We start from the raw sequence: 15,875 nt of genomic DNA on the forward strand, positions 1-15,875 counted from the left end.
AGAAAAATATATGATCATGGTATAAATAATATTCAACTTAGATCAGGATTCCTAGCAGGTCTAAAAATAAAAGTCCAACATAGATATTCACGTACTGTCCTTGTGTAGTGAAACACAGGCCACTGCTACTGCTCAGCGCTGGCTGTGGTCCCTACCTGGCTGTCAGGTGCTCTGGTCCCTACCTGTCTGTCAGTTAGGTGCTCTGGTCCCTACCTGGCTGTCAGTTAGGTGCTCTGGTCCCTTCCTGGCTGTCAGGTGCTCTGGTCCCTTCCTGGCTGTCAGGTGCTCTGGTCCCTTCCTGGCTGTCAGGTGCTCTGGTCCCTTCCTGGCTGTCAGGTGCTCTGGTCCCTTCCTGGCTGTCAGGTGCTCTGGTCCCTTCCTGGCTGTCAGGTGCTCTGGTCCCTTCCTGGCTGTCAGGTGCTCTGGTCCCTTCCTGGCTGTCAGGTGCTCTGGTCCCTTCCTGGCTGTCAGGTGCTCTGGTCCCTTCCTGGCTGTCAGGTGCTCTGGTCCCTTCCTGGCTGTCAGGTGCTCTGGTTTCCTCTCACATGCTGGGAGGATAATTGTCTTTCTGCATTAGGTGCATGAAGACACATCTATAAGAAACCAGTTACACTCTATGCTAATGACATGCTCATGAGCTCAGCCACCAAATAAAACGTCTTTCTTTTCACCTATGCCGATTATTAACCAGTGGACTGCTGGGACGGGCCTGACGACCTGCCCATCATCTATCACGGGCACACGCTGACCTCAAAGATCAAGTTTCTAGATGTCCTCTACACCATCAAGGACCATGCCTTCATCACCTCCGAGTAAGGAGCCTGCGATGTGCGTGTCATTAGCGTTACTGTCTCCCTAAGACGTGAAGATGACAGTGCTATCTGCTTCTCCCCAGGTACCCGGTCATCCTGTCCATTGAGGACCACTGCAGCGTCATGCAGCAGAGGAACATGGCCTATTACTTCAAGAAGGTGTTTGGGGACATGCTGCTCACTAAACCGGTGGATATCAATGCAGACGAACTGCCATCACCTAATCAGCTGAAGAAGAAGATCCTCATTAAGGTAAAGTTCTTACTGAATGAACTGATGTCTGGCGCGTTACACGTGAAGAGCATGTACTGACCGGAGACTGCTGCTCCTCTTGTTGCCTCTTCCTTTAGCACAAGAAGCTGGTGGAGGGTAACCTGTATGAAGAGGTGTCTACAGCCAGCTATTCTGAGAACGACATCAGTAACTCCATCAAGAACGGCATCCTGTTCCTAGAGGACCCCATCGACCATGTAGGTGTACCTCTAAATGAGGCGATCGCAACACTGATTCTGACTTCTGTGTCTTATGGTGGTTCATTGACCATTGTACATCATACTCTCTTTCATACAGACGTTTATATAGTATAAGTTCTAATTATATTATTGGGATTTTCCCATGATGTCAATGGTCTACAAATGGTCCATTGCCCTTCACACATGATCCTCTGCCTTATCACACATGTTCCTCTGCCTCTACTTACATGGTCCTCTGCCTCTAGTTACATGGTCCTCTGCCTCACCACACATGGTCCTCTACCCTTCACACATGATCCTCTGCTTTACCACACATGGTTCTCTGCCTCACCACACATGGTCCTCTACCCTTCACACATGATCCTCTGCCTTACCACACATGGTTCTCTGCCTCTCCCCACATGGTCCTCTGCTTCTACTTACATGGTTATCTGCCTCACCACACATGGTCCTCTACCTAACCACACATGGTCCTCTGCCCTTCACACATGATCCTCTGCCTTACCACACATGGTTCTCTTCCTCTCCACACATGGTCCTCTGCTTCTACTTACATGGTCCTCTGTCTCACCACACATGGTCCTCTACCTAACCACACATGGTCCTCTGCCCTTCACACATGATCCTCTGCCTTACCACACATGGTTCTTTGCCTCTCCACACATGGTCCTCTGCCTCTACTTACATGGTCCTCTGCCTCTACACACATGGGCCTTCATTCAAACCCGGTCGCAAACGCTGAGCGCTCGCAACCGGGTCGATGTTTAGGCCCTGCACACGCGCAGCGGCCGCACTGCGCGTGCGCAAGACCTGGAAAGAGAGAGAAATTCTCTCGCTCCGGAGCTCACTACAAAAGGGCCAGCTGTCGATGTTGATTGACAGCTCGGCCCATTTTGTAGGCATGGCAGGGGGGTGGTTTCACAAACTGAGGCATTTCTTAAGGAATGCCTGCCGTTTTGTGGGCGGCCGCACTGACATCAGCAGTGATGTCAGTGGGGAAGCTCCTTGGGGCTTGCGGTTGCCGAGATACAACCTTAGGGTCTCATCGCAAGCCCCGATGGTCGCGATGGTCTTGACCATCGCGACCATCAACCTGGTCGGTCGCTAAAGCTGTGGGTGGTAACCCACAGCTTAGCTAGCGACCAGGAGGCCGCACTTAAAAATACAAGCGGCCGCCCTCATTCAGAACGAGCGCTTGCTTCTTGCGAGCGCCTCTGAATGAGGGCCATGGTCCTCTACCTAACCACACATGGTCCTCTGCCTCTCTGCACATGGTCCCTTGCCTCACTGCACATGGTCCTGTAAGTCTCCACCCATGGTCCTCAGCCTCTCTGCACATGGTCCTCTGCCTCTCTACACATGGTCCTCTGCCTCTACACACATGGTCCTCTGCCTTTCTATACATGGTCCTCTGCCTCTCTACACATGGTCCACTGCCTCCACCCATGGTCCTCTGCCTCACTGCACATGGTACTGTGCCTCACTGTACATGGTCCTGTGTCTCACTGTACATGGTCCTCTGCCTCTCCACACATTGTTGTCTTCCTAACCACACATGGTCCTCTTCCTAACCGCACATGGCCTACTGTATACTCCAATGGTCCCACTTTCTGTATACTACTACACCACTGCTTGTCCCTTGATGCCCCTCCCCGTGTTATTTTGGGATTTTAACTTTTTTCAATTTTCAAACTTGTTTTTTTCCTACAGACCTGGAGTCCGCACTATTTTGTTCTCACGAGCAACAAAATTTATTATTCTGAGGAGACCTCACGTTACCAGTCTAATGAGGATGAAGAAGAGGTGGAGCCTAAAGAGGTGGGGTCACTAAAATGGTGGTCTCCAGAGTTTAGTCTTTTGGGAGCCCTGTTACTAGGCGGCATCTCCATTCTCCAGCAAATTGTCAACTATGCTTAATTATCTATCTATCTATCTATCTATCTATCTATCTATCTATCTATCTCATATCTATCTATCCATCTATCTCATAAATATCTATCTATCTATCCATCTATCTCATAAATATCTATCTATCTATCTCATATATATCTATCTAATATCTATCTATCTATCTTTCTACTTCGGGTTCCTTAGGGTCCACAGGTGGATGACGCAGGCATCAGGCACCTTATAGATAAATTCTTTCCCCCAGGATGCACTGGTCTCCCTCCATACCCCGCCACCCAGCCAGGGCATTACTCAGTTTAGTGTGGTGCCCCGGCCGGAGAAGGTTGGGGAGCACCGGGTATCAAAGGGGGGCTATCAGAAGAAACCCCTGAAGTTTGGACCGGCTGACTTCGCAGCGGAAGTCAGGACCGCCGCTGCTACACCCCCATCCCATCGCCGGAGCCGTGTCCCGGCACAGAGCCATGAGTCTCGGCAGGAAGCGGCGTGTCCCTGCTAGTGGGACATGCCGGCTGCCAGGGCTGCAGCAGCGGGGGGCAGGAGGATAGTTGAAGGAACTGCGCGCGGTATCCCTGGATGGGAACCGCCACAGGGCAACCTGTTAGCGCCGGGTAGGGGACGCCCGGCGCCGGTCAGCAGTGGCGCTCGGCCTCCCATACCCCGGCGTCCACTAGGCCACCAGGGACACATAACCGCCGAGCTCTGGAGGAGGAAGTGCCCGGCGGATCTCAGCCTGGCCGGGGGAGATGGTACGCTTGCACAGCAGCCGGCCCCTCCCCCCCACTCAGCGCGCCTTTGCTCCGCTCTCAGGCCATGCTACAGCCATGCTCCTCCTGCAGGCACCACCCCCCAGCAAGCGTTTGGTGGCCATTTTCAGCTCCCAGGCAGCGGTGAGCAGCTGGTGTCCTGTGTCCCCCTACATACTCTGATTACCAGGTCTGGTATGCAGTTTCAGCCTTCATTAACCCTATTGGTTATGAAGTTGATTTGCAGCACTTTTAACCCTTTCAGTCTTCTTTGATTTTAAGGTTGATTTAAAGTGCCAGGTAGTGCAGAGTTTTTCTCCTGCATTGTTTGTGACTGTTTGCTAGCATCTGAATGTGTCTGCTTTACTTTCTATTAAAAATATTGCTGTACACTGTTTTTCCGTTTAACCTCTGACTTGCTGTCCAGGTCTGGTTAGGTCACAAACAGTTTCTCTCTCTCTCTCTCTGCGTGAGGGTTTATGCGGCAGGTGTTATGTCCCTCCAGGTCTTCTTCGGTCCTTGGAACTGCGCAAGAACCCCCGTGGGCGTGCTTTGCTCAGGCACTGCAGACAGTTATGGTTCGCATGGTTGTACCCCCTATGCTCCACCAAGTGGGGTCCTCACAGCAACTGCTGGTTCTGGCTCCTATGCCACAGATCCAGTTGGCACCGCAGGTGGTTAATGTACCACAAGGGTCTCAGGTCATCCTGTCTGCGGGCTCTGACCCTGATTCACTATGTAGGACAACTAGGGTGCTGGCAAAAAGGCCTTCTGTGTCTCCTCAAGATCCCTATGTGGACGAGAATGACAGGTCGTCCGAGGATGATGGGGTGCTTCCAGAGTCTGACTCGGAACTATCCCCAAGGGATGAGCAGCACAAGTCCAGTATTTACATTCCGGGCCTGGTCCGAGCAGTAAAAAAGGTGTTGGTCATTGAGGAGGAAGATACTCCTCCAGCTGTTAAATCTAAACACCCCTTGTTTAAGAGGGTTAAAGTTCTTCAGCCATTTTCCCTCTGTCAGATCAGCTAGTGGATCACCTGGAGGAGGTGTGGAAGGCTCCGGCAAGGCGGTTCCAGCCGCAAAAACATCTGGTTAATGCATACCCCTTTCCTGAGGAGTACTTCAAGAAATGGGTTTCACCTCCTGTAGTGGACTCCCATGTAACACGCTTGGTCAGAAGTGCAACCTTACCTATGCCTTCCATTGCGTCCTTAAAGGACTCAACTGACCGGAAGGTGGAAAACTGCCTAAAGTCCATTTACTCCTTGTCAGGAGCAGTGGCCAGACCATCTATGGCTATCTCTTTGGTAGCTAGGGCAGTGGAATCCTGGGCAGATCTGTTGGAGGAGTCCCTGTCTCCTGATGCTTCAAAGAACCAGCTGTCCCTGGTGGGCAAGATACGTGACTCGGTTACCTATATGAATGAGGTAGCTCTGGATGTCAGCTTGCTATCCTCCAGAGTGTCAGCCGCGGCTGTCACAGCGCGCAGGTCCTTATAGCTCAGTTTCTGGAGGGTGGATGCGGACTCTAAGAAGGGACTGGAAGTTTTACCCTACAACGGGAAAGTATTGTTTGGCCCAGATCTAGACAAGATCGTGGACACTTTATCAGCGGCCAAGTTGGCTCGTCTGCCATCAGCCTCGGTCCTCTCTGGTTCCCGAACTCCCTTCTTTTGGCCCTACAGAGCACAGACTAGGCTTAAAAGCCAGTCATTTCCCAAGCAGACGGCTGTCAGGAAGACTAACAGACCCAAAAAGCAAGCTTGGAGTACAAGGCGTCCAGCCTCTAAACCAGACAACAAGTCCACAGAATGACGGGACGGGCCTCCCTTTGGAGGACCCCACAGTGGGAGGCCGACTTCTTCACTTTGCCCAGTGCTGGCATCAGACCACAACGGATGCCTGGGTAAGAGAAGTGGTCTGTCGGGGTTATGCCCTCTTGTTTCGCAGCTGGGCCCCTCACCAATTCTTCCACTCGGACGTCTCCAACAAGGACAAAGCCTTACTGATACGGGAGGCGGTATCTTCTCTGCGCAAGGCAGGAGTGATTGTCCCAGTACCGGAGCCCCAGCGGGGCATGGGGTTTTATTCCAACTTGTTTTTAGTGCAAGAACCCAATGGGACCTACCGCCCTATCCTGAACCTCAAAGGCCTAAACAGGTTCCTCATTTCCGGATGGAGACGCTACGTACTATCATACTGGCTATGGAACCAGGGGATTTCATGGTATCCCTGGACATCCGGGATGCCTATCTGCATATCCCTATTGCGGCTTCGCATCAACGGTTTCTCAGGTTTGCTGTGCAACAGCAGCACTTCCAGTTCCAGGCGTTACCCTTTGGCCTATCCACGGCCCCTCGGGTATTTACAAAAATTATGGCAGTAATGGCGTCCCATCTGCGGCTGCAGGGGATCCGCCTATTACCATATCTGGATGATCTGTTGCTCCTGGCAGGATCTCCAGAGGTTCTTCTCCATCACCTCCAGATGACCATCTCGGTGCTTCAGTCGCATGGATGGGTCATAAATTGGGAGAAGTCGTCTCTAACTCCGTCGCAGAGATTTCTGCATCTAGGAGCTCTGTTGGATTCACAACAGCAAAGGATCTTCCTAACATCAGACAAGATCTCTGTGTTGCAGACGCGGGTACGCAGATGTCTCCACAGTCGCCGGGGTCTCTGTGCATTAGATAATGCAATGCTGGGGTCGATGGTGTCAGCGTTTCATTCGAGGCCTCTACAGACATTGATCCTTTTCCGTTGGGACAGATTACCTCGGACATTGAAGGCACAGACAATTGTGCTCTCCCCAGAAGTCAGGTTGTCTCTGACTTGGTGGCTGCAAACTCAGTATCTCACCCAGGGACGCCCCTTTTGGATACTGGACTGGACTCTACTAACAACGGATGCCAGTCTGCGGGGTAGGGGGCACAGTGTCAGGTCCCCACACATTTCAGGGTTGGTGGACGCTAGAAGAAACCGTCCTTCCAATCAATATATTGGAACTAAGGGCAGTCTTCCTGGCTCTCACAAGAGCAAAACACATCCTACAAGGAAGTCCTGTGCAGGTGCGGTCAGACAACGCCACGACGGTGGCATACATCAACCACCAGGGAGGGACTCGAAGTCAGGCGGCTATGCGAGAGGTGTCACGCATCCTGACATGGGCGGAAGGCCATCTGCCGGCCATATCGGCAGTGTTCATACCCGGAGTCCTCAATTGGGAAGCGGACTTCCTCAGCCGTCACGACGTGCATCCAGGGGAATGGTCTCTTCACCAGGAGGTGTTTCAACTCCTGGTGGACAGATGGGGCCTTCCGGACGTGGACCTAATGGCCTCCCGACACAATTACAAACTACCGGTGTACGGATCGTGGACAAGAGACGCAGGCGCTCTACTAGTAGATGCTCTGTCGGTCAGGTGGACCTTTCGGTTCGCGTACCTCTTTCCTCCGGTGTCCCTTCTTCCTCGTGTACTCAGAAAGTTCAAGCAGGAAGGCGGCAAGCTCCTTCTGGTGGCTCCAGCGTGGCCACGGAGGCATTGGTACTCAGACCTTCAGAGTCTCAACGTCGGGACCTGTTGTCACATGGTCCCTGCTTTCACTCGGATCTGCGTCGATTGGCTTTGACGGCATGGCTCTTGAGGCAGGCTTCTCTGGTGTGGTGGTTAACACCTTGATGAGTGCACGGAAGCCAGCCTCTGCCAGGATTTATCACAGAGTGTGGCACTCCTACTTTCAGTGGTGCACCCCTAGAGGGTATGATCCTCGGATGTTTAGGATTTCCAGGATACTGGCATTCCTCCAGACAGACCTGGACCTAGGACTCCGCCTGGCTTCACTGAAGGTACAGGTCTCGGCCCTGTCTGTGTGGTTTCAGAGACGGATTGCGACTCAGAATGTGCGCACCTTTTTACAAGGTGTGCTGCGGATTCAGCCTCCCTTTGTGCCTCCAGTGGAGCCTTGGGATTTGGCGGTTGTCCTCTGGGCCTTGCAGGGCCCACCTTTTGAACCGTCTTCCTTCTGGCCATTGCTTTGGCTAGACGAGTGTCAGATATGGGGGCTCTTTCGTGTCGCTCTCCATTTCTGGTGTTCCACCAGGACAGGGCAGTTCTTCGTACTCGCCCTGGTTTCCTTCCTATGGTGGTGACAAGTTTCCACATTAATGAGGAAATTGTGGTTCCGGCATTTCTTGGGCTGGGTCTTTCAGCAGGTGAGGCCTCTTTGGACGTGGTGCGAGCCCTCAGAATTTATGTCGACCATTCTCGGTCATACAGAAAGTCAGACTCTCTTTTTGTCCTTTTTGGGATCCATAAAAAGGGTTGGCCTGCCACGAAGCAGATTTTGGCACGATGGCTTTGTCTGACTATTTTGGAAGACTACTCTAGGGAGTGCCTTCCAGCTCCGCCTTCTGTATCTGCTTATTCTACGAGGTCTGTGGGCCCTTCGTGGGCAGCTCAGCGTGGTGCCTCGGCTGTTCAGCTTTGTAAGGCGGCCACCTGGTCTTCGGTTCAGACCTTTGTGAGGTATTATTCATTTTATACCTTCGCCTCCCAGGATGCTTCCTTTGGGCGGCGGGTCCTCCTTTCTGTACAGGAGCATACCCACCCTTAAGGGGAACTGCTTTGGGACATCCCCAAGGTCACCTGTGGGCCCTAAGGAATCCGAAGTAGAAAAGATGAGCTATGGTAAGTACTTACCTTTGTTATCTCCCTTTCTACGAGGTCCTTAGGGTCCACAGGGCACCCGCCCTTACGCCCTGTACGGTAGCTACGGTGTTGTCTGGTCTACAGTCTCTAGACCAGACCTTCCTAGTGAGAATGTGATTCTTGTATGTTCCAGACTTCTTTCTCTCTCTCTCACAGTACTCTCCTCCGGCCTCTGGCTTGCTACTAAACTAAGTAATGCCCTGGCTGGGAGGCGGGGTATGGAGGGGGACCAGTGCATCCTGGGGGGAAAGAATTTAACTATATGGTGCCCGATGCCTGCGTCATCCACCTATACCCCAAGGTCACCTGTGGACCCTAAGGACCTCGTAGAAAGGAAGATAACAAAGGTAAGTTCTTACCATATCTCCTCTTATCTATCTATCTATTCATCATCTATCTATCTCATATCTATCTATCTGTCTGTCTATCTCATATCTATCTATCTATCTATCTCATATCTATGTATCCATCATCTATGTATCTCATATCTATCTATCTCATATCTATCAATCATCTATCTATCTATCTCATATCTATCTATCTATCTATCTATCTATCTATCTATCTATCTATCTATCTATCTATCTATCTATCTATCTATCTATCTATCTATCTCATATCTATCTATCCATCATCTATCTCATATCTATCCATCTATCTATCTCATATCTATCTATCTATCTCATATCTATCTATCCATCATCTATCTCATATCTATCCATCTATCTATCTCATATCTATCCATCATCTATCTATCTCATATCTATCTATCTATCTCATATCTCTATCTCATCGCAAAGGACAGCTCTTATCGGGAGAGCTGTCCTTTGCGATATTCTAAGCACATACCCTGGTAATCAACTGCGGTATGTACCCGGTACATCCCGCCTCTCATCGGGTACATACCGCAGTTGTTTGTGATGCTTTGTACATAAGGGGTAAGCAGTAAAACCCCCGAAAACTGCATTTTCTGGTGGTTTACCGCATTTAGTACATCCCGTCCCTGGTCTTGGCTTCTAGGAAGTGAATAACAACGAGCTGCACTTCAGTGAGAAATGGTTCCACGGGAAGCTGGGCGGAGGGCGTGACGGGCGACAGATCGCAGAGAAACTGCTACACGAGTACTGCACCGAGACTGGAGGGAAAGACGGAACTTTCCTAGTACGCGAGAGTGAGACATTCGTGGGTGACTACACCCTGTCATTCTGGTGAGGCCCTTTCTGCGTCACTTACACATAAGCTGAAACGCGTCGAATCAAAGGTACCAGGATCCAGGGCCCTCAGTTGCAGATAAATGCCATAGCTATCGTACAATCCAGCGAGTATTTTAGGTCCTTTAAAGGACGCATTTTGTAAGATAATCTCCAATCTGCGCTGTTTTCTAGATTTATTTTGCACTTGCTCCTATAAATCTCAGTTAAATGGATCCTGTATTGTATAAGCGACAGACGTCTGTGATTTATTGTATATTTATTGCATATTGTACCTAAAGTCATGTAGGCGCAGTACAATTCTTGTCTTATTTGGAATAGTGTCTTATTATTACAGTTACCATAGAATGTAATCTATTCTTAGTATATAGTACATGATCCGCTTGCTGACAGAATATACAGAGACAATGCCACCATCTTTGTTAATTTTTGAGCATTTATTTGCTGTAACATCTAATAAAACCGTACTGGTTCCCTCACCCCTTTATGTTCCCGCAGGCGCTCCAACCGAGTACAACACTGCCGCATCCATTCCAGGCAAGAAGCCGGCACCACCAAATTCTACCTGACGGACAACCTGGTGTTTGACAGCCTGTACAGCCTCATCTGCCACTACCGGGAGGTGCCGCTGCGCTGCAACGAGTTTGAGATGCGTCTTACGGACCCGGTCCCACAGCCCAACGCACATGAGAGTAAAGAGTACGCAGCGGCCACTGATCTGGCTTAGTGTTGTCTGACCTCGAGGGCAAGAGAGGCGGAAGCCTAGGGGCCTCAATTTTCAGGGGGCAGCTGAGAAATAACGAAATTGTTAATTTATCCCGTCACCGTCACGCCATAGAGAGGGTGGTTTCGGCAGTTCAGATTGAGTGATGAGAACTGGTTGCCACAAATCGGTGCTCATCACTCAGTGGGCCTGATTCAGACCCGCTCGCAAGCGGGTCGATGGCCGGGCAGTGCGCGAGCCCAGGAGCGAGCGAGAAATCACTCGCTCTGGCGCTCGCATCCAAAAGGGGCGGCTGTCGATGTTGATCGACAGCTCACTCCGTTTTGGAGGCGGGCAGGGGGGGTGGCTGGCCAAAGGAACGCCTGCCATTTGGGGGCGGCCCCACTGACATCACGAGTGATTTCAGTGGTGAGCTTCCGGCTCTGTTAGAGCCGAAAGCTCACTGGGGCTTGCGGGAATGAGACCCTACCACAAGGGTCTCGTCGCAAGCCCGATGGTCGCGACCATCACCTGGCCGCTCGCAAAAGCTGTGGGTGGTCACCCACAGCTATGCGAGCGGCCAGGAGGCTGGTTTAAAAATAAAAAGTGGCCGTCCTGATTCAGAGCGAGCGCTCGCTTTTTGCGAGCGGCTCTGAATCAGGCCCAGTGTGCGGGATTGGCACCTGGAAGTTTAGTAGCCACAAAGAGTCTTCCTCTTGCACCCTGCAGGCCAGCTCCATTATAGGCACATAAAGGTCAGATGTTATCAATCGTGCAGTACTATCCACCTCCACTGTCCTCTTTAGAACGGCTGATAAATCTCTCCCACAGGGGGAGATATACCAAGCCTTGGAGAGAGATAAAGTGGAGAGAGCTAAAGGGTCTATTTACTAAGCCTTGGATGGAGCTAAAACGAAAAAAAGTGCCAACCAATCAGCTCCTAACTGCCGTGTCATAGGATGAATTTCATCACGACTCCACCAACTACTTGACTCAGATGCTTAATATGTCCATATCACCATTATCCATGATGCTAGGAATTAGGTTGAGCCCCACTATTAATACACTTCTCAGTCCAACAACATAACATTCCAGGGCTCACTAGAGAAAACAAACTTTGGACAAATAGATCTATAATAAAGGTAATGCATCAATATACTGACACCTATATATGGATCTAAATGATATAGGGACAATTAGTTATGTAACTGTCACTTTAATATGTGACCATGTTCGTTAAATATATTGTTCCATTAGGTATAGATTCTATCACCACATATGTGCAGTATTCACCCCCTAACCGAACACTACCGCAAGGACCATCTAGATATCTTGCTAAACACGGACACGCTATTATTATATGGAGACAAGAATTTGATAGACTGACAGCTTATCCAACCTTTGGATTCTTAAAGCTCATTACCTCTGAAACACACCCCACCTCCTGAAAACCAATCAGGTATGAGGTACACCCAGAACTTGCGGATATAAACGAACCAGAGACATAAACAAACAACCAATCACGCCCAGAGGAAGACCCCACGTGGGTCGAAACGCGTTGGCCACACATACCCACGGAGGAAGGAACCGAACACCGCAGCTATCCATTACCTAACTACACGGCGCCCGACGAGGAATCCAGAAGCGGCTGTACCTGACGAGAGAAACCTGAAGGAGGACGCGAATACAACACGCCGGCAAGGGGAAGAGCGGACTCTGCCGAGTCTCTGAGAGGTGAGTCCACAGTGGAGGCAGGGATTACGGCGGTTGGTACACAGCACCAAAGCCGTCTCTCCCCCTGCTACTGCATACCAGGTTGCAGGCCGGCGGGACGCACCGTAGACCACCTAGCACTGGCGGGGGGTCTGCGGACGTATTCCGTGGTCACACACGGGTTTGGACACACACCTCTGTATACTTAGGCAAGGGTCCGTACTACTTACCCCGGGAACACGCAAGCAACAATATCAGCTGTCTACATCTATCAGTAGCCTTATCCACGTTCTAAGTGCGGGACGCCGCACCAACACTGACATTATTCAAAAGATCTGCCATTTCACTGCGAGCTTCATGGTCTCCGGCTCCTGCTTCCTCATTAATTCACTTATAACCCTAGTGTTTGCTTTTTATCTTTTTTCTTTTTCTAATGGTCACACACCAAAGTCTATTTATATTTAGCAATTTTTAGCCCTTGATTACCTATTTCGAAATAAAGCTTTAAAATACTAGATTCTCTTTGTACCTATCAGCTTTTATTACACCTACAAACAACGCATCCTATTTTTCAACAGGTTCTGAGCGCTACTTTGTTGATCTATTATTGTAGATTAGGTTTTTATATTTAACTCAGGAGGAAAGGCACCCATCCTGAAAGTGCGGCTCACCTCTAGCAATCACCGTTTATCCGGTGCGCAATATTTATTTACCATTTTCTGCCGTGTCATAGGCTGTGTTTGAAAAATTACAGTTAGGAGCTGGTTGGCTGGTACTTTATTTCCGTCAACTTTATCTCCATCCAAGGCTTAGTAAATAGACCCCAAAGTACCAACCAATCAGCTTCCAAATGTCATTTAACAGGCTGAGTTTGATAAATGACAGTTAGGAGCTGTTTGGTTGGTACTTTACAAACTCCAAGGTTTGGTACATCTACCCCACAGTCACAATGGTGATTTGCCAGCACACTAATAATATTATACATCCATATTCTGTAAGTTTCTATAGATGTCAACACAAATTGTTCTATTTTGCAGATGGTACCATGCCAGCCTCACCCGCCTGCAGGCTGAGCACATGCTTATGAGAGTGCCACGCGACGGAGCCTTTCTGGTGCGTAAGCGGAATGAGCCAAACTCCTACGCCATTTCCTTCAGGTGAGACTGCGCTTTGTTTGATGTACAGCAACACGGAGGCCGTAACAGAGGGGGATGTGGTGCTTTCCGACTGTCTAATCCCGGCAGGGGTCTAATGACAGCCGTCGAGATCCCGACGCCTGTCATTTTACCTACGCCGGGAGGCCGACGCACGGCATACCGATCGAGGATAAGCCCGGCACCGGGTGCGGAGAGCCGCAGGAACAAGCAGGAACTGAAGACATTTGCAGTAGAGGCCTGGCAGAGCATCACCAGGGATGATGATGTCTATGCGTTCCAGACTTCAGGCTGTGATTGCCTGCAAAGGATTTGCAACAAAGTGTTAAAAAGTGAAAGTTAGATTTAGGATTGTTTAGTTTGTCCCATTACTTTTGGCCCCTTACAAAGTGGGAGGCACATATAGAAACCGTTGTAATTCCTACACCGTTCACCTGATTTGGATGTAATTACCCACAAATTAAATCTGAAAGTCTGCAGTTAAATCACATCTTGTTTGTTTCATTTCAAAGCCATTGTGGTGGTGAATAGAGGCCAAAATATGAAAATTTGTTCAGTGTCCCAATATTTATGCACCTGACTGTATGTGTATATATATATATATATATATATATATATATATTCCCAATAAAGCAATGTAAAAACAAAGGTACAAGAAGGTAATATTACATCCCGAGTAGAGACATGGTGTATAATGTGTAGATGCTCTATCAGGGACTATAGTATCATTGTCTCCGGTGGATAGGATAAGGATAGGTTAAGGGTATTATACTAATAGACCCCACCGGCCGCCCAGTTATAAGAACGCCAGGGGTCCTATTCCCAGGAGATTCTCAGGAGCTGAGTCTCCCATCATTAGGGAATTGTACAACTTTTGGCACATTTCCGGTTGTGTTACTAAGCCGGCTCATTCTCCGTTAGAGCCGAAGGAAAGATCAAGCACTGCCGCATACAGCAGGAAGGCCGCCTCTTCATGCTGGGGAGCTCAGCCGAGTTCGAGAGCCTGGTGGATCTTGTCAGTTACTATGAGAAGCACCCGCTGTACCGCAAGATGAAGCTCCGGTACTCCATTAATGAAGAGGCACTGGAGAAGATGGGCACTGCGGTGAGTAACCAGCCAACTGGCGCCCCCTTCCTGATAATGCAGGTACTGACGCCATGAGCTGTCACTCTCCCAGGCCTTCAGGTAACACTGTGATGTATCACGCAGTGGGCGGGAATCTCAGCGTCCTGTGCAATCACATCGCAATGACCCTCCACCAGTAGACAAAGAGCTGTATTCATGCTTGTAAATCTATTTTCATATTTATGAGGAAACTGCGGTGATCAAAGTTTGTAAATGGCTCTAGTTTACAAAATACACTTTAGTTTTGTCATTATTTTGCCATTTGTTCTCAATCCGCTTAAGGGCCCCATACATTTGGCATCCGAATCACCATCCCCCCCGATCAGATCAGAACCGCCCATCGATGGTCGAAAGTAAAAAAAACTCAGATTTGCTGATCACAATCATAATTTGATTGTGATCAGCAAATCAGTTAAAATCCAACATTTTGGATTTCACCGATGCCCTGACCTCGGGGAATTGCCGCAATCTGTCGCTAATGTATGGGGGGGCCTTTTATTCCAGATAAACTCTTACTGTGGTCAGTCAGTGGAGATATTACTGTGGTCAGTCAGTGGAGATATTACTGTGATCAGTCAGTGGAGATATTACTGTGGTCAGTCAGTGGAGATATTACTGTGATCAGTCAGTGGCGATATTACTGTGATCAGTCAGTGGAGATATTACTGTGATCAGTCAGTGGAGTAACCAGAAGGGTTGTTATAGATATTATACAGTGTCAGGGTTATGTCCAGTCTTCTGGCCACAAGATTTCTCAGGGTGTAAATGATTTCCTTTCAGGACCTGGATTACGGGGCGCTGTATGAGGTTCGGACCCCCCACCTTTATGTGGAAGCCAATAAGATGCCAACGTCACGGGTAAGGACGGCCGGCAGCATAGTCTGACTGCGTACGGTCTCCTGTCTCGGTATCTCCCACTCTCTGTAACTGAAATCAACTCATTGATCCCATCATTTATACATTGTCCGTCATTATCTAGACACCATAATGTCAACGGGGGGGAGGGGGAAACACTTTGGGTTCAAAAAGGTGGAAATGTTTTGGGAAAATGGGACAACTGCGAGTTCTGCTCAATTCACTATCTACCTTCTACAAATCCGCTGAGTGATGGTCGTCTCTCTCCTGCGTCCTATATGTCGAAGTCACCGTACGTTGGTCACAATACCAGCACACGCACACACACACCGGCCTCTCACTAATCCTCACACAACTTCATCCATCCTTCCTCCATTATGTATCATTCCGTGTAATTGTGTCTCCCACAAAATGGCTGCCTCCATTATACATTGTCTCCACCATAAAATGGCTGCCTCTGCGAGACAGG

The 15,875-nt window shown here is 49.5% G+C and overlaps 1 protein-coding gene across 2 annotated transcripts in view; it reads left to right on the top strand.

Annotated features, from left to right (window-relative positions):
- The window catches only part of LOC148433687 (1-phosphatidylinositol 4,5-bisphosphate phosphodiesterase gamma-1-like), a 167,358-nt gene that overhangs the window by 113,174 nt on the left and 38,309 nt on the right, over positions 1-15,875 (top strand). For both annotated transcript variants that reach the window (XM_088465836.1, XM_088465837.1), the window contains exons 12-20: positions 692-812; positions 896-1,064; positions 1,163-1,282; positions 2,996-3,103; positions 9,665-9,852; positions 10,354-10,554; positions 13,309-13,428; positions 14,347-14,530; positions 15,332-15,409. In XM_088465836.1, the coding sequence (XP_088321962.1) occupies positions 692-812; positions 896-1,064; positions 1,163-1,282; positions 2,996-3,103; positions 9,665-9,852; positions 10,354-10,554; positions 13,309-13,428; positions 14,347-14,530; positions 15,332-15,409 (1,289 nt within the window). The remainder of the gene's footprint in view (positions 1-691; positions 813-895; positions 1,065-1,162; positions 1,283-2,995; positions 3,104-9,664; positions 9,853-10,353; positions 10,555-13,308; positions 13,429-14,346; positions 14,531-15,331; positions 15,410-15,875) is intronic.

Source organism: Taudactylus pleione, unplaced genomic scaffold (genome assembly GCF_031769625.1).
Source record: "Taudactylus pleione unplaced genomic scaffold, aTauple2 ptg002172l, whole genome shotgun sequence".
In the NCBI taxonomy this organism is placed as follows: domain Eukaryota; kingdom Metazoa; phylum Chordata; class Amphibia; order Anura; family Myobatrachidae; genus Taudactylus; species Taudactylus pleione.